Source organism: Scylla paramamosain, chromosome 19 (assembly GCF_035594125.1).
Source record: "Scylla paramamosain isolate STU-SP2022 chromosome 19, ASM3559412v1, whole genome shotgun sequence".
Lineage (NCBI taxonomy): Eukaryota > Metazoa > Arthropoda > Malacostraca > Decapoda > Portunidae > Scylla > Scylla paramamosain.
The window spans coordinates 3,484,618-3,507,971 of NC_087169.1; the positions used below are offsets into that span (position 1 = coordinate 3,484,618).

General features: G+C 39.8%; 1 protein-coding gene and 1 long non-coding RNA gene across 2 annotated transcripts; both read left to right on the forward strand.

The window, feature by feature from the left end:
• The first annotated feature begins 5,954 nt into the window (after positions 1-5,954).
• On the forward strand, positions 5,955-15,041 carry LOC135110036 (uncharacterized). Its single transcript, XR_010273051.1, has 3 exons — positions 5,955-6,989; positions 14,691-14,800; positions 14,957-15,041. It is a non-coding gene; the product is annotated as an uncharacterized LOC135110036 (long non-coding RNA).
• Positions 15,042-15,445: 404 nt separating this feature from the next.
• Positions 15,446-22,877, forward strand: LOC135110037 (uncharacterized). The gene is made up of 5 exons (XM_064022018.1): positions 15,446-15,635; positions 17,140-17,300; positions 17,553-17,810; positions 21,895-22,133; positions 22,678-22,877. Exons 2-5 carry the CDS (start codon positions 17,274-17,276, stop codon positions 22,856-22,858), a joined length of 705 nt encoding a protein of 234 aa, XP_063878088.1. The 5' UTR covers positions 15,446-15,635; positions 17,140-17,273; the 3' UTR covers positions 22,859-22,877.
• Positions 22,878-23,354: the final 477 nt, after the last annotated feature.

Sequence of the window (23,354 nt, forward strand, 5' to 3'; positions counted from 1 at the left end):
ACCACACCAAGCAGAAGTTTAAAGATTATGTATACTAATGTAGATAGTTTGGTGTTGAGCCAAATGGAACTTAAAGGCTATCTAAAGAACAATAAACCAGATGTGGTTTATTTAATGGAAATTATACTAAGAGGAAATAAAGTTGGAATTTGCAAAGGAAGGTTGTAGTGCATGGAGGAGAGACAGAAAAGAAAAGGGAGGAAGAGGAACAATGATATTGGTAAAAGAGGATATTGTTGTTGAGGAAGTGGAATATGTCGATGGAATGGCAGAAACTTTGAGTGTTGTGATTAAGATCAAATGAAATGAAAAAAAGGAAAGTTACTGTGATGTACATACCACCAAAAACTAATGCATGGGAGACTGATGGATATAAAACTATACAACTAAAAACAAGAAATAGCACAGGAAATGATAAGGAAAAGTAACAAAGTGCTTTTAGTAGGCAGCTTCAACACTAAAGGAATGAACTGGCAGAAGATGGAAGTGAAAGAAAATGTTGGGTCATGGAGTGAACTTATTTTTCATATATATTTACTTATTTACTTTTTTTATGTAGGAGGGACACTGGCAAAGGGAAACAAAAATCCAATAAAAAAAAAGCTCACTGTGATACCAGACCTGGATTGGGTCAGAAGTAGTAGTCAAGAATTGAAGGATATGTGTTTTGAAACCTCCCTCTTGAAAGAGTTCAAATCATATGAAGGTGGAAATACAGTAGCAGGCAGGGAGTTCCAGAGTTTACCAGAGAAAGGGATGAGTGACTGACTGAGAATACTGGTTAACTCTTGCATTAGAGAGGTGGACAGAACAGGGGTGAGAGAAACAAGTCTTGTGCAGTGAGGCCATGGGAGGAGGGGAGACGTGCCGTTAGCAAGATCAGAAGAGCAATTAGCATGAAAATAGTGGTAGAAGACAGCTAGAGATGCAACATTGCAGCAATGAGAAAGAGGCTGAAGACAGAAGAGAGTTGATGAGATGAAAAGCTTTTGATTCCATCCTGTCTAGAAGACTGGTATGAGTGGAATCCCCCAGACATGTGAATCATACTCCATACATAGACAGATAAGGCTCCTGTACAGAGTTAGTAGCTGGAAGGGTGAGAAAAAATAATGGAGATGTCTCAGAACACCTAACTTCATAGAAGATGTTTTAGCTAGAGATGAGATGTGAAGTTTCCAGTTCAGAATATAAGTAAAGATGTTCAGTGTAGAAGAGGGGGACAGTTGAGTGTCATTGAAGAAGAGGGGATAGTTGTCTGGAAGGTTGTGTTGAGTTGATAGATGGAGGAATTGAGTTTTTGAGGCATTGAACAATACCAAGTTTGCTTTACTCCGATCAGAAATTTTTGAGAGATCAGAAGTCAGGCGTTGTGTGGCTTCCCTGCATGAACTGTTTTCTTCCTGAAGGGTTGGACGTCTACGAAAAGACGTGAAAAAGTGCATGGTGATATCACCAGCATACCATGCTTACCATGATGGTGAATACAATGAGACAGTGGGTGAACGAACTTACAAGATACAAAGAAGAAGAACCATCACAGTTGGACTTAGTGTTTACAAAAAATCCCAGAAAGTAGACCAAGTATACATTGTCTGAGTCCACTGGGAAGAAGTGATCATGTGACAATAGAAATAATGCCACAGGAGGAAAAAGTGTTGCACAGGAATGAACAATTTTGAAATGGGAGACAGAACTATTCTAAGGCAAACTTTGCAGAACTTAATAAATTTTATGGAGAAATTAACTGGGAAGAACTATTTAAAGGTAAAGTAGTGCAAGAAAAATGAGATATTTTTGAGTAAGTATAGAGAGGGGGTGCAACAGTTTGTGCCAAGTTATAAAGTGTAAATTTGGAAGCATGAATGGTATAATGGCAGGTGAGTAGAAGCAAAAAGGAAAAAGGATAGGGCTTGGAGGAAATGATGAGACAACTGAACACAAATACTAGGGAAGAATACAGAAAGGCAAGGAATGAATATGGTATAATAAGAAAAGAAGAAGAAAGAAATTTTGAAAGTGAGATAATAAGAAAATGCAAGGAAGAGCCCAAACTCTTCTACAGATACATAAACAGGAAAATGAAACATAGGGATGACATAAACAAGTTAAGAAGAGAAGGAAGAATTTATGAAACTACTGAGGAGATGAGTGAACTAATGAATGAGAGTTTTCAGTCCACATTTACAAAGGAAACTGATTTTGTGGCACTGAAAGTGGTATCACAGAATGAGGGAATACAGGAAATACAAGTAAAGAGACAACAAATCAAGAAACTGCTGAAGAGCTGGATGTTAGAAAAGCTGTGGGACCAGATCAAGTAAATGGATGGATATTAAAAGAATGCAGAGAACAAATGGAAAAACCCATATGGGATATAATTAACAGCTTGTTGAGAGAAGGAAAAGTACCAAGGGAATGGAAAAGAGCTAACAAAGTCCCAATATACAAACAGGGAAGTTAAATGGAACCATTGAATTACAGACTTGTGTCACTAACAAGTATTGTAAGCAAGCTTTGTGAAATAGTAATTAAAGACAGATGGGTGCAGTATTTAGAAGATGAAAAGATAATTACAGAAAAGCAATTTGGATTCAGGAAAGGGATATCCTGTGTCACAAATCTACTGAGCTTCCATACAAGAGTAATAGATGGAGTGCAAGAGAGGGATGGATGGGTTTGTGCAGTACACCTGGATCTCTAAAAAAGCATTTGATAAAGTTCCACACAAAAGTCTTATGTGGAAGTCAGAGAATGAAGGAGGGCTAAAGGGAACAATGTTGAGATAGACAGAAGATTATTGACAAGGGAAGGAATTGAGAACAGTAATCAGAGACACTAATTCAAGTTGGCGCAAAGTGACAAGTGAGGTACCACAAGAATCTGTGTTGGCACCTATTATGTTTCAAATATATGTAAATGATATGACAGAGGATCTAAATAGTTATATAAACCTTTTTGCTGATGATGCAAAAATAATGAAAATAGTAAAGGATGAAAATGACTGCAAGGAGTTACAAAAGGATATTGACAAGATACATACATAGAGCCAAAGATGGAAACTAGAATTCAATGCCAGAAAATGCCATGTGTTGGAAATAGGAAAAAGTAAAAAGATATCTTCATTGAATTACAAAATGGGAAGAGAAATAATAACAAAAAATTCATGAAGAAAAAGAAGGCACATAAACATAATATTTGGCTCTACATACAGCTTTTTAACAGACATTAGGGTGGCATTTAACTATTTAGATAGTGAAATAATGAAGAAAATTATAATAAGAATGATATAACCTAAATTGGAGCACGCAGCGTTAGTTTGGGCTCCAAATAGGAAAAAAAGATATACAGAAACTGGAAAGAATACAGAGGATAGCAACAAAGATGGTACCAGAACTGAAAGACTTAAGCTATGAAGAAAGACTTGAAGAGATGTGATTACCAACGCTACAAGAGAGAAGAGTAAGAGGAGACCTGATAACAATGTACAAATTAGTAAACAATATAGAAAGAATAGACAGAATTGACTTGCTATCACAGATGGAGGAGGGAGAGAGATGGGCGAGGGGACATGGGAAGAAAATAAAGAAGAGTGGATGTTTGAGCGGCACCAAGAAATGCAGCTTCCTGTATCAAACTATTGAAATCTGGAATGATTTGAAGGAAGAGGTGGTTGTGGCAAACAGTGTACACATGTTTAAAGAGAAACTGGATAAATATGGTTATGGAGACAGGACAAAATAAACTTTGGCTCGTGCCCTGTACAATGCACACGCACACACACACACACACACACACACACACACACACACACACACACACACACACACACACACACACAGATACCAACATCACCCTATTCACGTCATACATTATATAACTTCATAAACAGTGTTTCTCATCTGTTTGAGAATAAAATAAAGAGTGGATATTTGAGCTACATCAAGAAATAGTTTCCCGTATCGAACTCTTGAAATCTGGAATGATTTGAAGAAAGAAGTGGTTTTGGCAAACGGTGTACACATGTTTAAAGAGAAACTGAATAAGCATGGTTATGGAGACAGGACAAAATGAACTTTGGCTCGTGCCCTGTACAATACAACTAGGTAAATACACACACACACACACACACACACACAGACATCAATGTCACCCAGTTCATATTGCCATGCATTATATAACATCATAAACAATGTCAAACAATGTTTCACATCCATTTCTGATGTTTTTTCACATTTTCCTCACGTGCTGGTGAGTCTTGTGATGCCCACTCATCACAAAACTTCTTAGCCACTCCATTGCCTTCTTGTTTACTGTATAAAACTTTGTGTTCTTGTTATTTATTACATTAATATGCTCTTTTACCATGTTAATGAGGATTTCCTTATCAAAAAATGATAAAGGAGTAGCCCAACAAACCGTCACTTCTTTGCTGGTTGCCATGGTGACTGCAGCAGATGTAAACAAATTCGTGTTTCTCATACATTTTTTTGTCAGTGATGTGCTGAGTTGGGCAGGAATATGAGATGTAAGCATTGGTGATCACTCATGCTTGCCCACCCCGCTGATTGACAACCTTGGTGAACTTTGGATTTTTGAAAGTAAGGACTTCCCCACTATCTTGATTGTCTGGTGCAGTTTGGCCAGGTGATCACCAGCATTGGCAGAAGGTTTAAAAGTATGGCAATTAAGCATATGATACAGCAACATCAGAAAATGTCTGTTTCATATAATTCCCCACTGGAGCTTCTCTATTCCACTTGATTGCCATTGCTTTATGTGAAATTGACTAGGTTTAAATGTGATAAATGCACCTCAAACATTTCAAATTTAGACAAACTCGATATATGCATCATTAATGCACTCCCCTTGAAAAATCTTTGGTGCCTGAAAAATATTGCATTATAATTTGAGAGATGAAGGGCTACATGTAGTACAATCAGCAAATAAGTTATTTTGCATATCTACGGACATAAGTTTTTTTTATTTACTCATGAGGACTATGGTCACAGGTTTCCCTCTCTGTTTAGCAGTCTTAACTCTTCATGATGTGTCACTGGGCTTGCATAAATATATATATATATATATATATATATATATATATATATATATATATATATATATATATATATATATATATATATATATATATATATATATATATATATATATATATATATATATATATATATATATATATATATATATATATATATATATATATATATATATATATATATATATCAATCGGAGTACAAAAAACTATTGAGCTTATGACAACACTAAATCAGTGCCTAATATTAGCCAGCATGAATGAAATATTTTTATATTGTTTATGCAGTTTCTTCAAATGCTGGATGCAGACTCTTATTCGTATTTCATTATACCATAATTAATGGCTTATAAGACACATGCACTCAATAAGACGCACCTCAGTTTGGGCAGGCATAAAAAAAAAAAAAAAAAAGGTAAGTAAACAGGTTTAAGCTCTGAATATGAAGTGAAGGGTTTCACCTGACATTTGAAGCCCTCTTATATGTATTCAGATCCTTATTAGATCTCAATATTTTACATTTAAAAAACCTTAATATTTGCTAGGACCTACCAACACTAGTACTTAGACTAATCCTGCTGTGAGATGTAAACAAATGTGGCATAGACAGTGACATTGTCAGAGGCCAGATTGTAATAAAGTTTGTACATCACATTTTTTTATCATCATTCTACACATGATCCTAGTTGTATATTTTAGTACATTTTCAAAGCATAAGGATGTGTGAAAACAGATTCACCTTATTCTCTACAATGTATTTTTATTTGAAATATTCAGTACAAACCATCACCATGAGTCACCCTACTTCATGATACTCTCTTCACTTATAAAATCTTTTATTTTGTTAGGTAGTAAGCTATTTTTTAAGAATGCAATAGTTTCTCATTAGCTTCAAGTTTTGTTGAACATGTATGAAAGGTAAGAATCTTAAAAGATAGGTACAATTCCAGTTGTATGGAGGTGTGTCTTACCTCAAGGAATAATGGCATCATACTAAGAAACGCAGTGAATCCTGCAGCTGTCACCAGGTTTGGTTTGCAACCAACTGCAAGTTTGTTTTGGTACATGAAATGTAAGAGTCATCACCTAATTTCTTCTTGACTGGTGTTATTTTATGTGAATTACTAGTAAGTATGACCTGTTATGCATTGTTATCTTGTAAAAAAGAGTTGTTTTTGTGGTATAGAATTGATCATCACTTTGTTTATGTATGTGAAGATGTTTGGGATTTAATCTAAGGGCCACTGTTGCCACAGACTTACCACTGGCCACTGTCCCAAAGCTGAACCTTGGTCTTATAAGATGCAGGCTCATTTTCTGAGACTTTTTTGGGGGAGAAAAAAGGTGCGTTTTATGTCATCAAAAACAATATTTTGCTCATTCGTAGATATCATTTGCAAGACTTCCAAAATAATGTTAATGATTGCATACATATTTTAAACATTTGCAACATGCATTCTGTAGCCAGTTCCCACCCAGTCCTTCTCACCACCTCTCCCACCACACTGCTCTTCTCCACTCAGTGTTATTACTCCACATCCACAGGCCATCACTAGCAGACCTCTTGGGTGGTTTCCAAGACCCCAGCTTGGCTTTCAAGACATTTAAGCATACCAGGGTCTTCCTCCAGCAGCTCACCAGAATATAACTGGATAACTTTCCTGCTGCCAGCACCTCCAGGCCTCTAGAGGTTGTGGCACCACAGCCTGCACAGCCCCTCAAATCCCCAACAAGAACAAGAACACAACAGGGTAGTGGGAGTGATGGCTTCAAGACACACTGCCACTGTACAGGGCAGCTGTTACTCTTGTAAATCATGTGCTGCTTACAAGACTGTGCCTAAAAATCTGAGAGGAAAAAGTAAAAGCTCACAGGACTAGTTGACGAGACAGCTAAATGACCCTTATGTGAAGTTGACCAAGCAACATCAGCGCAGGTGAGCCTCAGCCCTCTCTTTTACCCCTTCCTTTCCCACATTAGCCATCTTCCCACTCCCTCCCCAGGAAGGCCCCTATGATCATTAGCCAATGCAAGACACTGCAATAGAGTGACAGTGTATACCTGTTTTTTGGGGCCACTTCTTGGTAAACATGTTGATCATGATAATTTTTCAGACTGAGATAAATTTTTTTACTGCTCAAAATATTATGCTTTTTCAAAAGGAGATAATGACATTAAATAATCTTAGCTATAGCAGCTCCTCATGAAGCAGCTAAATTATGTGGATATTGGTGATGAATACATACTGTACAATATGGGTGTGAGGGTTGTTTTAGGGTCACTCATGGTTACATTAGTGACGTGATCCATCGTACACTGCGTCACAAATTGTAAGTCCATGCTGACAGGGTTTACTTGGAGAGATATAGTGTGATGCATGTGTTCGTATGTTTGTTTCCAGTATGTAATGATGCATGCTCTCTTGCATCTCTTTTGTTCAGCAAATGAGAACTGTACTTTTAATGACATTAGAATGTCGTTAAATGTCACTTACTTCCAGGCATTGCATCATTTATTTTCAGCCAGTCACCATGTGTATATGTTGCAGTCACAGCAGTCAGCTAGTTACCCACAAGGGTACTCAGTGTCACAATGGCAACTGAGTGCAGTGCACACAAATTTAAATACTTGGATTTTATCATGCAGTTCCATAAGCAAGGCATACAATTCTTAAGATTGCACAGTGTTTTGCCAAAATTAGTTGAGTGCTGAACAATCGATGGCACCAGTACCCTTTGAGGATGAGGAAGAGGAGGTCTGCAAACCACACCTTGGACTCTTTATTTTTTCTATTAAGGTTTAGGTCTGGTTATGTTAGGTTAATGTCCTTAACCCATAAACTGCAACATTTATCATATGATGAACAGCATGTAACTGTGACTTACATCATATGATATGAAGGCTCTTTTTAATCTTGGCAGCCTGTATTTTGCACCCATATGTCTTGAAATGATGTTTGGCAACTCAGAGTGAGCGAGCCCACACTCTCTCTCTCTCTCTCTCTCTCTCTCTCTCTCTCTCTCTCTCTCTCTCTCTCTCTCTCTCTCTCTCTCTCTCTCTCACTTCCATGTGTGTGTGTGTGTGTGTGTGTGTGTGTGTATTTACCTAGTTGTGTGTATCTAGTTGTGGTGTACGGGAGGGGAGTAATCTCATAGTACAGCGTCTCTATATCTATCAGTTTGGTTTTAAAAGCACTGACAGTTTCGGCATTGACAACGTCTTCACTGAGTTCATTCCATTTGTTCTCATTTCAGTGAGGAAAACTATACTTCTTAATGTCTCTTCTACAGTTAACTTTCTTCAACTTCTTGCTGTGACCCCTTGTACTCTGTGTGTCTAAATTTATAAAAACCTTCTTTCTTCACATTTTCCATACCATTTATCATTCTATAGATGTTTATTAAATCTCTCTCTCTCTCTCCTATTTTCAAGGGTAGGAATTTCCAACATACTTAATCTCTCTTCATAGGTCAATTTACTCAACTCTGAAACCATCTTAGTGACTGCTCTTTTTGCTTTTTCTTAATTTTATAATATTCCCCTTTGTATGATGAGACCACACCACTGCTGCATATTCCAATCTTAGTCTTATCATGGAAATCAACAACTTTTTATCATTTCTTCTTCCAAATATGAGTGCCATTCTTATTCTTTTTAACAATTTCACTGTCTCCAGTAATTTTATCAATGTGTCAAATTTTCAGTAACTGTTACTCCCAAATCTACTTCCTCTTTTGACTTCTTTAACTTCACACCATCCATATCATAATAATATTGTATTATTTTCTTACTCTTACCAAACTCCATTACTTTGCATTTACTCAAATGGAATTCCATTTGCCAAGATTTACTCCATCTATTTATCTTATTTAAATCATCTTGCAGTACCATACAGTCATTTACATTATCTATCCTTCTCATCAGTTTAGCATCATCTGCAAATAAGTTCATATAACTATCTGTTTCTTCATTTATGTCGTTCACATATATTACAAACTTTATCGGTCCTAAATCTGACCCCTGTGGGACACCACTAGTTACTTTTAGCCAAGATGAATTCTGTTCTTGTATTACAGTTCTCATCTCTCTATCATCCAGATAATCCTCCATTCACTCCAGCTGTCTTCCTCCAAATTTTCCATATTTTTTTAATCTTCCTTAGCAATCTTTGGGATGTACTTTGCTTTCTTCAAGTCTAAGTAGACACCATCCACCCATCCGTCTCTCTCCTGCACAATATTAACTATCCTTGAATGAAAGGACAGTAAGTTTATGGAGCATGATCTTCCCCTTTTAAATCCAAATTGACAATTTACTAAAACTTCATCTTTTTCCAGGTGTTCCATCCATCTTTCCTTTATTGTTCTTTCACATAATTTTCCTTCAGGAGGAGGCAGTAGACACCTGCTAAAACAATAATTACTCCCAGTGAGGTCTAAAGCACTGGATCAGGGGGTACTGTGAACTTATCATTAAACCTAGCTGTGATCTCACTGAACTTTTCCTTTTGTGTCTCACAACACAAGGGGGCAGTCACAGCCTGCCCTCTAAAGACAACTCTCTTCCTCCACACAAAACTACAAGCACCTAATAACACACACAACCTTCACTCAAAATTTCAAAATTCATGGCAACTCCTACACCAGCTTTGGAGTCCTCATCTGGGGAGGGGACCACAAATGTCCCCTGGTTGGACTGCTCTGCTGATGACGCCCCTAAGTATCTTGACACCCCCTCAATTTTTTCTTCATTTACTTCTGCAACATTTGTGATCTAAGATCTAATTTTCAGTCTGTAGAACACCACCTCTCCTCTTCTAAACATCATCTTCTTTTCCTCACTGAAACTCAGGTGCCTGAGGCAACTGACAGTAGCCCTTTTTCTGTTCCCTCCTACTTTCTCTATCCTCATTTTCAATCCAAAGCTGGATGTTGCATTTATGTGCGCAACAATTTAACCTGCTCTCATGTCCATGCTCTTGAATCTTCCGAGTTTTCCACTATCTGGCTACGACTACAGAGTCACTCTCAAACTAAATTTATCTGTGCTGTATATCTCTCACCTAACTCCTCTGATTATAAGAAATTCTTTGACTACTTAACTTCCAAAGTGGAGCACATTCTGATACTCTTCCCTTTTTGCAGAGATCTCCATTCTTGGAGACTTCAGTGTTCACCACCAGCTTTGGCTTTCCTCTCCCTTCACTGACCATCCTGGTGAACTAGCCTTCAACTTTGCTATGCTCCACGACCTAGAGCAATTGGTGCAACACCCTACCTGTATTTCTGACCGTCTTGGAGATATGCCCAACATTCTTGACTTCTTCCTGACCTCTAATCCTTCTGTTTATGCTGTCACCCTCTCTATTCCATTGAGCTCCTCCAATCACAGTCTCATATCTGTATCTTGTCCTATCACTCCAATCCCTCCTCAGCATCCCCCTAAGCAAAGGTGCCTCTGGCATTTTGCCTCTGCTAGTTGGGGGGACCTGAGGAGGTATTTTGCTGATTTTCCTTGGAATGACTACTGCTTCTGTGTCAGAGACCCGTCTTTGTGTGCTGAATGCATAACAGAGGTGATAGTGTCTGGCATGGAGGCATACATTCATTCCTCTCTCTTTTTCTCGGACTAAACCTTCCAAACCTTGGTTGAACACAGCTTGTTCTCGTGCTATACATGATAGAGAGGTGGCCCACAAAAGGTACTTAGGCCTTCCATCACCAGAATCTCATGCACTTTATATTTCTGTCCGGAACCATGCCAAGTCTGTTCTCCGTCTAGTCAAAAACTCCTTCATTAATAGAAAGTGTCAAAATCTTTCAAGATCTAACTACCCTCATGACTCTCTGACATCTAGCCAAAAATATCTCCTGGCATCTAGCCAAAAATATCTTCAATAACTTTGCTTCTTCTTCTTCTTTCCCTCCTTTATTTCAACCAGATAGCACCACTACCATCACATCTATTTCTAAAGCTGAACTCTTTGCTCAAACCTTTGCTAAAAACTCTACCTTGAATGATTCTGGGCTTGTTCCTCCCTCTCCTCCACCCTCTAACTACTTCATGCTACCTATTAAAATTCTTCACAATGATGTTTTCCATGCCCTTGCTGGCCTAAACCCTTGAAAGGCTTATGGACCTGATGGGGTCCCTCCTATTGTTCTCCGAAACTGTGCCTCCGTGCTTGCACCTTGCCTAGTCAAACTCTTTCAGTACTGTCTGTCAACATCTACCTTTCCATCTTGCTGAAAGTTTGCCTACATTCAGCATGTTCCTAAAAAGGGCGACTGTTCTAATCCCTCAAACTACTGTCCTATTGCTTTAATTTCCTGCCTATCTAAAGTTTTTTAATCTATCCTCAACAGGAAGATACTTAAACATCTGTCACTTCACAAACTTCTATCTGATTGCCAGTATGGGTTCCGTCAAAGCCGCTCTACTGGTGATCCTCTGGCTTTCCTTACTGAGTCTTGGTCATCCTCTTTTAGAGATTTTGGTGAAACTTTTGTTGTTGCCTTGGACATATCAAAAGCTCCTGATAGAGTCTGGCACAAAGTCTTGATTTCCAAATTACCCCCCTATGGCTTCTATCTTTCTCTCAAGTTTCCTTTTTGACCGTTCTATTGCTGCTGTGGTAGACGGTCACTGTTCTTCTCCTAAATCTATTAACAGTGGTGTTCCTCAGGGTTCTGTCCTGTCACCCACTCTCTTTTTATTATTCATCAATGACCTTGTAAATCAAATTTCCTACCCTTTCCACTCCTACGCTGATGATACCACCCTGCACTTTTCCATGTCTTTTTATAGACGTCCAACCCTTCAGGAGGTAAACATTTCATGCAGGGAAGCCACAGAATGCCTGACTTCTGATCTTTCTAAAATTTCTGATTGGGGCAGAGCAAACTTGGTATTGTCCAATGCCTCAAAAACTCAATTCCTCCATCTATCAACTCAACACTACCTTCCAGACAGCTATCCCCTCTTCTTCAGTGACACTCAACTGTCCCCCTCTTCTACACTGAACATCCTCGGTCTGTCCTTTACTTATAATCTGAACTGGAAACTTCACATCTCATCTCTAGCTAAAACAGCTTCTATGAAGTTAGGTGTTCTGAGATGTCTCTGCCAGTTTTTCTCATCCCCCCAGCTGCTAACTCTGTACAAGGGCCTTATCCGTCCATGTATGGAGTATGCTTCACATGTCTGGGGAGGTTCCACTCATGCCGCTCTTCTAGACAGGGTGGAATAAAAAAGTTTTCGTCTCATCAACTCCTCTCCTCTAACTGACTGTCTTCAGCCTTTCTCATCGCCGCAATGTTGCATCTCTAGCTGTCTTCTACCGCTATTTTCATGCTAACTGCTTTTCTGATCTTGCTAACTGCATGCCTCCCCTCCTCCCACAGCCTTGCTGCAGAAGACTCTTCTTTCTCTCACCCCTATTCTGTCCACCTCTCTAATGCAAGAGTTAACCAGTATACTCAATTATTGATCCCTTTCTTTGGTAAACTCTGGAACTCCCTGTCTGCTTCTGTATTTCCACCTTCCTATGAATTGAATTCCTTCAAGAGGGAGGTTTCAAGACACTTATCCTTCAATTTTTTTTACTTTTCTGGGACTGGCATCTCGGTGGGCTTTTTTTTTTTTTATTGGATTTTTGTTGCCCTTGGCCAGTGTCCCTCCTACATAAAAAAAAAAAAAAAACACTATTCAAGGACACTGGTCTATATTTTAGTGTATTTTCCTTATTTCCTCTTTTGTATGTTGGTGCAATATTTGTTCTTTTCCAGTCTTTTTGGTTCTCTTTCCTGTGATAGTGATGTCATCACTAGACTGTGAATTTTATCAGGCAGTTGTTCTGTACATTCCTTCAATATCTTGTTTGGTACTCCATCTGGATCAGATGCTTTAATTACTTCAAGTTCTTCCATCATCTTAAGTATTTCCTCATAACTGACTGGGACTGCACTCAGTATATATCTCACCAACTTATCCCTTCCAGCATCAAACTCCCCTTCCACAGTAAATAACAATCTGAAACTATTGTTCATAACCTCCACCATGTCCTGTTTGGGTTCATTTATACACTTATCTTTTATATCTCTTTTATAGTTTCTTCTCTCCATTCTTATTATCTCAATGTACTTGTTTCTAGCATCAATATATTCCTCCCATCTGCTCTCAGTTTTCCTCTTCTTCCATCTATTCCAACCATTTGATTTACAATTTGTAGTTTCTTTGCATTATGTATTGAACCATTCTTTACCCTTTCTACATCTCACTCCTCCTTTAGGTACAAATTTCTCCACAGCAGAATTATATTTCCTTATAAATTCATCTCATTTTCTGGAACATCTACATCTTCAAAGTCTTTCCAGCCCATGGCAACAAACTACTTTCTTAATTTTTCAAAATCATCTTTACTATATTTAAATCTTCTTACCTTATAATTTTCATCAGTGATTACATTTTCATTTTTCAAATTAAATTCCATCAACATGTGATCACTTTTACCTAGAGGGCTATCATAGTGTATTGTTTCAATAATTTCCATGTCCTTGGTAAACACTAAATCAAGTCTTGATGGTTTATCTCTTCCACTAAATCTTATATCACAGTCTACCCACTGAGTCATCAAGTTTTCCACTGTTCAGGTTAACAGTCTATTACTCCATGATGTCTCACTCTTAGTAGTTGTCAGTGTTTCCCACTTTATCTCCTTACAATTAAAATCACAAACAATAACTATATCACTACTTTCCATCACTATCTTTTCAAGACCTTTTAACACATCTACCAACGTCTCTTCGTGCTCTTCTTTTTGCCAAGCATTGGTCACAGGTGGCACATACACTCCTACATAATTCATTATCCTTTCTTTTCCACTTCTAATCATCACTTGTAGAATTTCAGACTTGTCTTCACTTTTTATTACCCTCTCCACTTCAACACACTTTTTAATCAGAATGATCACTTCCCCCTCCTCCCTTGTCACTTCTGTTTTTCATCCATAAATCATATTTACCAGTGTCAGGAGTTCCCCATTCATTTTTCCATTTTGTCTCACATAATACAGCAACATCCGGTGCGGTTCTGTTTAATAACTCATTTAATTCCATCTTTGTTGACATTAATCCATTTACATTAGTATAACATACTGTTTGATGTACCATTTCTTTATCCTCATGTCTCTTTCTCTTCAGAAAAACTTCTCTTTTTGTTGTTTGTCTTTTTGTTTAGCCTCATTTATCAGCTCCTTTTGCTTCAACCTTTCAATCTCATCCATATCCCTGTTTATCCATACATTTTTATATTCTTCATCTCCAGACAACCTCCAAGACCCACTAATTACCTCTTCTGCTTGTACCTACATTGCAAACTTTGTGTGTGTGTGTGTGTGTGTGTGTGTGTGTGTGTGTGTGTGTGTGTGTGTGTGTTAGATATACACACAGCTCTGCAACACACACTTGTGCGCACTTGTGCGCACACACACACACACACACACACACACACACACACACACACACACACACACACACACACTCACTGCACCCAAATCAGGCAGTTAAAAAATTAAAGACCTGTTGTTGTTTGAGATCCCTTACCACTCCCCGTACTCTCCTTTTGTCTCATCCCACAGGCATTGTCCATGATGCTTCCTGTGTTGTGGTTCCATCATGGCAGGCATGGAAGTGCTTCTCACTGCATCACCGCCTCATGATCATTGAGAGCATGGACACAGACACTGAGGTGCGGCGCCTCTCCCCCATCACCCTCATTGCCAACACAAGCCACTTTTTTTTTTATCTTGTCCTTATAAATCTATTTACCAGATTGTCAGTTCCACATGGGATTTTTTGTGAGTGTTACTAATGCCTCCTCCTCCTCCTCCTCCTCCTCCTCCAGGCCCTAGTGGGTACGTGGACCTCCTCAATGGACAGATGGACAGAGGCTGGTGTGCTGGCTACATGTATCAGGAGCAAATCTCAACCTTCTTCTCTGTTGTGGCAACATGGATGACATATGAGATGGCCATGACCAGCATGCCCCTTCAGGTACTGCTGTGGTGCTTGTAATGGTGTTGTAGTGGTTGTAATGGTGGTAGTAGTAATAGTAGACAGTGATTGTAGCTATGGTAATAGTAGTTGTAGTAATTTTCAGTGGTATAATAATAATAGTAATTGGAGATAAACAGCAACCAATTTACACCAATCTTTTTGACGCATAACCTAACATCATTTAACCCAGCCTAACCTCACAACCTAGCACAATCTCACCCAACACTAAGCCAACCTAATCTAACCTAACCCAATCAATTATTATTTCAGGAGCTGCATCTCTAACCTAACCTCACCACACTGACCCTCCACTCACATCACATCTTCAGGTGCTGCGTCTGCACCTGCCACACAGTCCATCCTCTGAAGCCGTTGTCCTGCTCATCTTCCCAAAGCCTCAGCGTTATGACACCTATGTGGATGGTGTCTTTGTTCCCCCAGCCAACCTCAACACCTCTGCAGCCGGCTACAAGCTGTTGCCTGAGAACCCCACCCATCCTCAGGCTTTCCTTCCCATGTTGGACAATGTAAGGGATGGCTGTGTGCTGTGTTGTGTTGTGTCGTGTTGTGTTTGGAATGTAAGGAATGACTGTGTGTTGTGTTGTGTAGGGAATATAAGGAATGGCTGTGTGTTGTTTTGTGTTGTTTGAGGCACTGGAGCTCTGTACTTTGCCCTGTCAGTTTGGGGCAAAGGACCAACTGCTCTGCCTTGTCTCTTCCTGCTGGTAACAGAACAACCACTCAGCCTTGCCTCTTCCTGTCAGTTTTGTCATGCCTCCCTATCTGTTTAGTTTTGTCATGCCTCTCACTGTCAGTTTTGTTATGCCTTTCTCAATTTTGTCATGTCCCCATGTCAGTTTTGTTGTGCCTCCCTGTCAGTTTTGTCATGCCTCCCTCTCAGTCTTGTCATGTCTCTCCATGTCAGTTTTGTCAGGCCTCCCTGTCAGTCTTGTCATGTCTCTCCCTGTTAGTTTTGTCATAGCTCTCCCTGATAGTTTTAGGCAAGGGAAACACTATTATGCCATGCCTGTCTCTGTTGCCACCTCTCCAGCTCACCCAGACCCTCTCCTGCAGGCAATGGGACCAGCTTCTTCCAGCGCAGTGCTAAGTTGGTCCATGTGGTGCTGTGTGAAGGCCACATCCTTGACATCAAGACCACACCCTTGATCACCCTCACCAGTGGCCTCATGGTGAAGGAAGATGAGTTTTATGAGCAGAACGTGGTGTTGAATCTGGCCAGCCTGTTTGAGGTATCCCCAGACAACATCAGGGTCATCAGTGTTATGCAGGAGCTCTCCAAGAGACAGCAGGGAAGGCTGGAGGTGGGCACAGTGAGGATGCATGTTGGGTCTGGTCTGTGTTGAGTCTGACTGTGGTGGGTGCAGCTGTGTTCAGTGTGGCTGTGTTGAGTCTGGCTTTGTTGGATCTGTGTGTTGTGCATGGCAGTGTTGGTCTGTGTGTTATGTGTGACCATGTTGTTTGTGGCTATGTTGGGTGTGGCTGTGTTTGGTGTGGCTGTCTGGGCTGCCTGGTCTCCCTTACTAGTAGGAGCTCAACATGCAAGACTTATTCTCAAATGTTTGGGAGTTTCAACTAATTGGAGATCTAATGGAATTTATCTGAGTTTTCAAGGTAATTTTTATGACACTTATGATAGGGAATGATCTCACCATGAAAGGGCAGGATTAAACCAGTTTATGCTGTGAGGCTTTGCTGTGGAAGTATGTGGACAGCTGTGGTGTGCCTAAGCTCTTGGGATGTAGCAGGGTGGTCCACAAGACTGTCCCATTACGCTAGGAGCCAACGGAGCTAAGAGTGTGAGTGATGTGTGCAGGAGTGTGTGGTGCTTTGTGTGGGACATCCTGTGTGAGATTGCCAGCCTGGTATATAGATAGATAGATAGTGGTAGTTTAACAAGGACTGTGCCAAATGAATGGGAAAGTTGCCTATGAGATTCTTACTATTCATTATATCTGAAAATAATTACTAAAGAGAACAAAATGTTTAAGAATACAACTTAAATTTACTTAGGCTGAAGTGGCCAGCGCTCACACTACAAGCCTGAATGGCGAGGAGGAGGAGGGAGCAATTGGTGGGGAGGTGATTCCCTACAAGAAGCTGGTGCAGAGTCTGGAGAAGGCCGTCAATAGATTCCAGGATGGATCATGCAGCAACTGTGCCTCTCTCTCTTGGTAAAGTGAACCTCTGCTCTCTGTTCCTTTGTGATCTTATGTTGTCTCTTCCTCCAATGCTTCCTCTTAAGGCAAACACTACTCTGTCTCTTTACTGCCTTGAGTCATCTCTCACTCCTGTAACTCCTTTTGGTAAAATAACACTGTTCTCTGCCTCTTTACTGCCTTGAATCATGTCCTCCTGCACTTTGTCATCAGCTGAACCATTAACAGAGGTAGTGTGTTCCTCCAATACCCACCTCTCTTCCTCAGGTGAGTGACCCCATCGAGCCACCACCCAAGGAAGCCCCTCCAAAGGCCACAGAGGAGGAAGGCAGTGTTGTCATTCTGGATGCCAAGCTGTTCTACAAGCAGCAGGAGAAGGAGGTGGCAGAGAAGATCAAGGAGAGCCTGGCAATGACTGAGTATGCCAAGCCATCCAGTGCATTGGTGCTGAGTGGTGTGTCCAGCAGTGTGGTGCAGTACACAGTGTTTGAAATGCAGCTGTCCTTTACTGTGCTGGATACAGAGGTGTGTGTGTAGTTGTAGTATACAGGGACTAAGCTACACACCTCTGGTTCTGTCTCCTCCTTTATTCATCCATCAGTTTATGTACATTTCTTGCCTCTCTCACCTTTGTTTTTCTACTTGTGATAAACAGGGGCTGGGCTACATTCCTTATCCCATCTCTGTATTCATTCAGTCCTTGTGTGTGTGTGTGTGTGTGTGTGTGTGTGTGTGTGTGTGTGTGTGTGTGTGTGTGTGTGTGTATGTGTGTGTGTGTGTGTGTGTGTGTGTGTTTACCTAGTTGTATTTACCTAGTTGTGAAATACAGGACAAGAGCCACACTAAGCTCGTGCCGTCCCGTCTCCATATCGACTTTTATCTAAATTTTCTTTAAATTTATGAATTGTCTTTGCACATACAGTCTCATCCTTAAGTTCATTCCACACTAATACTTCTGTGTGGGAAGCTATGTTTCTTGATGTCTCTTCTGCAAACACTCCTATTCAGTCTCCTTCCATGTCCTCTTGTGTCTCTAGTATCTGGTATCAAGAGGTCTTCTCTGTCCGACTTTTCCATTCTTTCCAATATTCTATATACGAGTATATAGCTATCAAATCACCTCTTTCCCTCTTTTTTTCTAGTGTAGTCAGGCCCAACCTCTTCAACCTTTCCTCATAACTATACTCTCTTAAGCTTGCAGGGATTTTAGTTGCAGCTCTGGATTCTTTCTAACTTTCTTGTATCCTTTTTCAAACTTCAACCACACTGATGCTGTGTACTCCAATCTCAGACGTATCATCGTTGTTATCATTTTTTTTATCATATCTTCATCAATATAGGAGAATGCTATCTTGATGTTTTTTCAGCAGTTTATATGTTTCTCCTATAATTTTTGTTTTATGTGCTTCCCAAATAATAAATTATCAGTAATAATTACTCCTAGGTCTTTTTCTTCTGATCTTATAGAGATTTCTTCATTCCCTAAGTAATAGTTGCCAACTGGTCTTTTCACACTTTTTCCAAACCTCATCACACTACATTTTTTAGCATTAAACTCCATGTTCCACCTCATTAACCCTTCATTAATCTTAATTAAGTCCTGATTTAAAGCATTGCAATCCTCTTCATTTGTTACTTTCCTCATAATCTTAGCATCATGAGTGAAAATGTTCATGTAACTTTCTACACCTTCTGTCACATCGTTTACATAAACTGTGAACAAAATAGCCACTCGTTACTGTTCTCCAGTTCGACCTGCTGCCTTTAATTACTGTCCTCATTTCTCTGTTTGTCAAAAAGTCAGTCATCCACTTTAACAGTGATCCACTGAGCCCTCCAGTTTTTTCCAATTTCCATATTAGTCTTCTGTGTGGAACTTTATGGAATGCTTTTCTCAGATCTAAGTATATGCAGTCGGCCCATCCAACTCTCTCTGGCACTATATCTAATACTCTTGAGTAGAAACTTATCAAATTTGTAACACAAGATCTTCCTTTTCTGAAACCAAACTGTTTCTCTGTATCAAATTTGTAACACAAGATCTTCCTTTTCTGAAACCAAACTGTTTCTCTGTTATCACCTTGTTGTCTTCTAGGTATTTCACCCATCTGTTCTTGATAATCTTTTCACAAATCTTCGCCATCACATTTGTGAGCGATACTGGTCTATAATTTAATGGATCTTCTTTACTTCCAGTCTTGTGGATTGGGGTAATATCTGCCCATTTCCAATCTATGGGTACTCTACCTTTTACCAGGGTGGTGCTAATTATATTGTGCAACGCTGAGACTAATTGTGAGCTACACTCTTTTAAAATCCAACTGGAGACACCATCAGGACCCATTGCTTTCCTTACATCCAGGTCTTCCAACATATTCTTTACTTCATCTACTGATGTTTTAATCTCCTTTAGGTCGGTCCCTTTTTCTAATGCTGTCCTCTCATCTCTGAAATCATTTTCCTTACTAGACACAGAGTGGAAGTATCTGTTAAACACTTCAGCTACCTCTTCTGGGTTATCCACTGTCTCTTCTCCAGCTTCTACTGTCCTTATTTCATCTTTACTCTTTAATTTTCCATTAATGAATTTATAAAATAATTTTGGTTGGTCTTTACATTTCTCCACAACATTCTTTTCAAAATTTTTCTGCTCATCTCTGCGAGTTTTAAGAAATTTATTCCTCTTCCTTATATAATTGTTCCACAGGTCCAGTCTCCTGTTTTTCTTCCACTTGTTCCATGCTTTTTCTCTCTCCAATCTAGCTGTTGCACATCTGTTGTACCCATTTCTCTACTCCCTCATTATAAATGTCCAGGAAAGCTGTCCACTTTTCCTCTATGTCCTCCTTTTGAATAACCATGTTCCAATTCACTTCACTGAAATACTTCCTAAGTTGTCCAAAGTTAGTCTTGCTGTAGTTTAGCCATTCTCTTCTGTGGTCCTCTTTTCTTATACTGAGGTTATTATCCATAGCTGTGAACTGAATCAGCACATGATCACTTTTTCCTATTGGGTTTATGTATTTAAGGTCTTCTACTATTTCTTGTTTCATGGTGGAAATTAGATCGAGCCTTGAAGGTGCTTCATTTCATCTAAATCTTGTGTCATCTGTAACCCATTGTGTCTAGAAATTTTCAGTAGCCAGGTCTAGTAGCTTGTTCCCCCATGATGGCTCACTGCCTTCCATGGTCCAATTCTCCCAAGATATCTCTTTACAGTTAAAGTCCCCCATCAGGAGTATATCATCATTTTCCTCAAATAACTCTGCCAAACGTGTCCTTGTGTCCTCAAGCATTTTGTTATATTCATCCTCTCTCCAAGAGTTGGAATAGGGGAGAACATAAGTCACCACAATGTTACAGTATCTTACAATATTCTGTCTTAAGTTTATTTTCAATACTTCTGCCTCCTCCACCCCATATGTGACAGATTCCACTAATAAATCCTTCCTAATTAGAAGCATCACACCTCCTCCCTGTTTATTTTTTCTATTTCTCATCCAGAGATTGTATTTTCCTTCACCAATATTTGATATATCCCTCCACTTGCCAATTTAATTTCAACAATTCCCATGATGTCCGGTTTCTCCTCTTTTAATTTCTTCGATCTCTCCAGTTAGCTCTTTTTCTTCTTGTAATGTCCCCACTAATTTTTCCACACATATCTTTTCCTTCTTTTCTCTTTCAGTCCACTGAGGTGTATACTCTTCCTTCAGACCGAATACCACGACAGTTTTTTTCTTATCCTCAGTTTCTCTCACCAAGTTTTCTTTGTTTTATAACTTGAACAACTTTTTCTGTTAGCTTTTTGTTGTTTGCCTTTGTTTGTTCCTCCACAATTTCCCTAAAATCAGTCTTTTCTTTCTCTTGTTCTTTCTTCCAATTTTCCTGTTTTACGTTTAACTCTTCCACTTTGCCTTCATATTCCATTGCTTTCTTTTCATATAACGTTTGTTTTTTATGTAGATCGTCATATGCACCTCTCCACACCCCCTTCTCGGTGATCAAAGTTTCAACCATCTTCTCCATCTTGTCAAATCTATCCTTCATTTCCTTCATTTCAGTTTCCAGTGTGATAATTCTCCTTCTCATCATTGCTTTCCTGACCCTTCAGTCCTCTTCCCCAAATCCCGAGGTCTCTCTGTCTAGCCTTCGAGACGGTCCCCATTGTCATAAACAACATAGTGGGGACTGAAGTAGACCCCTCTTCATCGCTCATTATAACAATTTAACTGCTTTGGAGACGGAACAGCAACGAGTAGAACCAGTGTGAACTCTCATACTCTGTATTTCCACTAGGGCAACTCTCAGTGACGTAGATAGCTGGATTTTTAGTGTGTGTGTGTGTGTGTGTGTGTGTGTGTGTGTGTGTTTAGTAAACTTTCAGGCCTTTTTGGTTCCCATGAAAGGACTCAAAGATACACCAATAATTATTCTCTCTCTCTCTCTCTCTCTCTCTCTCTCTCTCTCTCTCTCTCTCTCTCTCTCTCTCTCTCTCTCTCTCTCTCTCTCTCTCTCTCTCTCTCTCTCTCTCTCTCTCTCTCTCTCTCTCTCTCTCTCTCTCTCTCCCCCTCTCTCTTCTCTTCTCTTCTCTTCTCTTCTCTTGCAGGGTGCACCCACCAGTGACCTGGGCCACAAGAGTGATCCCTGGCAGGTCACGGCAAGTCTCTTGGGAGGTCCGCCAGGTGCCATCCTCATGGGCACCACAACAGTTCCCAACAGGAATGGCACTGCCATCTTCACCAACCTGTCTGTCAGCAAGCCCGGGGAAGGCTACAACCTCACTTTCACCATCACCTACCCCAGCTATGCTCCAGCCCTCACCACCACCCTGGAGGAGACCTTCAGGTAGGTGCAGGTCTTTATTTATGTAAGAGGGGGACTGGTCAAGGGCAACAAAAAGTTTAAAAAAGCCCAATGAGAGTGCCAGTCCCTAAAGAGAGGTCAAAAAGAACCATCCAAAGCTGGAGCACAAGTGTCTGGTGTAAGAACAGAAGAATAAGAAAATAAGTGATGCTGTAAGAAGCCATCAGACCTACACATGGCAGTCCCTGTACAAAGCATGCTTACCTATTTCCACCTATCAGCCTCATTCATAAATTTGTGTAATCTTCTTTTAAAGGTCACTAAATAATCACCTTCATTACTGAGTCCATTCCATTCATCCACCACTCTATTTAAAAACCAATTCCTTCCTATCTGTTTTAAATTTAACTTAATCAGGATACATTAATGGTGTCTCTAGGGATTAGACCTTGACAGGATATTGAGGGAAATGCAAGTCTGACATACCAAAGAGGAGAGAAAAGGATCTCAGTATTTACCAAGATACAATTACTATTGGAGTTACATAAGTGATCTAATTGTTGGTCTTCTTTTGGCCTCCCCTCAGCTTGACAAAGATGAGTGCAGCAATGGTCCTGCAGCAGCCCAGCATAGTGCAGGCCGGACAACCCACCACCATCACTGTTCACTTTGTTGACAAGGACTCTGGCTTGGTGCTTAATGGCCTGGCTTTCAAGGTGAGGAGACAGACAGGCATGATTGACTTAAATGTTGTATATAAAGAGTAATAAAATAATATAATCTTTGTTAACATGATGTGAGGAAGTGAGGAGACAGACAGGAATTATTTTTTTTTCTTTTTTTTTTATAGAGTAATAAAACAATATAATTTCTGTTATTGTTCAGTTTGTTGACAAAGATTCTGGATTGTAGTTTGATGGCAAGTCATTGAAGGTGAGGAGATGACAAAATCAAGTTAAATTTTTTGGGATAGCGTAATAAAACAATATTAATTCTGTTATCAAGAGGCATTCAGTTTGTTGACAAGGACTCTGGCCCAGTGCTTGGATGGCAAGACTTTAAAGGTGGGGTAGACAGGAATAATCGAGTCAAGTTTACTTTTTGCATACATGCATGAAGTAATAAAGCCACCCCGGTTGGAGGACAGCGAAGCAGTGGGGCCGCCAACACTACGCCAACCAGACGTGAGGACTCCAACAAAGACAGGTCACACGGGGGAGCCGTGACCTATGAATGAAGAGGCGGTCAAGAGAGAGAACAGGC

What these genes read in the sequence shown, in the direction of transcription:
- LOC135110037 (XM_064022018.1), top strand. Translation starts at nt 17,274, where the DNA reads ATGCAGCAACTGTGCCTCTCTCTCTTG. An exon ending in AACTGTGCCTCTCTCTCTTG is followed by an intron (nt 17,301 to 17,552) that starts GTAAAGTGAACC and finishes TCTCTTCCTCAG; the next exon opens with GTGAGTGACCCCATCGAGCC. An exon ending in TTACTGTGCTGGATACAGAG is followed by an intron (nt 17,811 to 21,894) that starts GTGTGTGTGTAG and finishes CTTCTCTTGCAG; the next exon opens with GGTGCACCCACCAGTGACCT.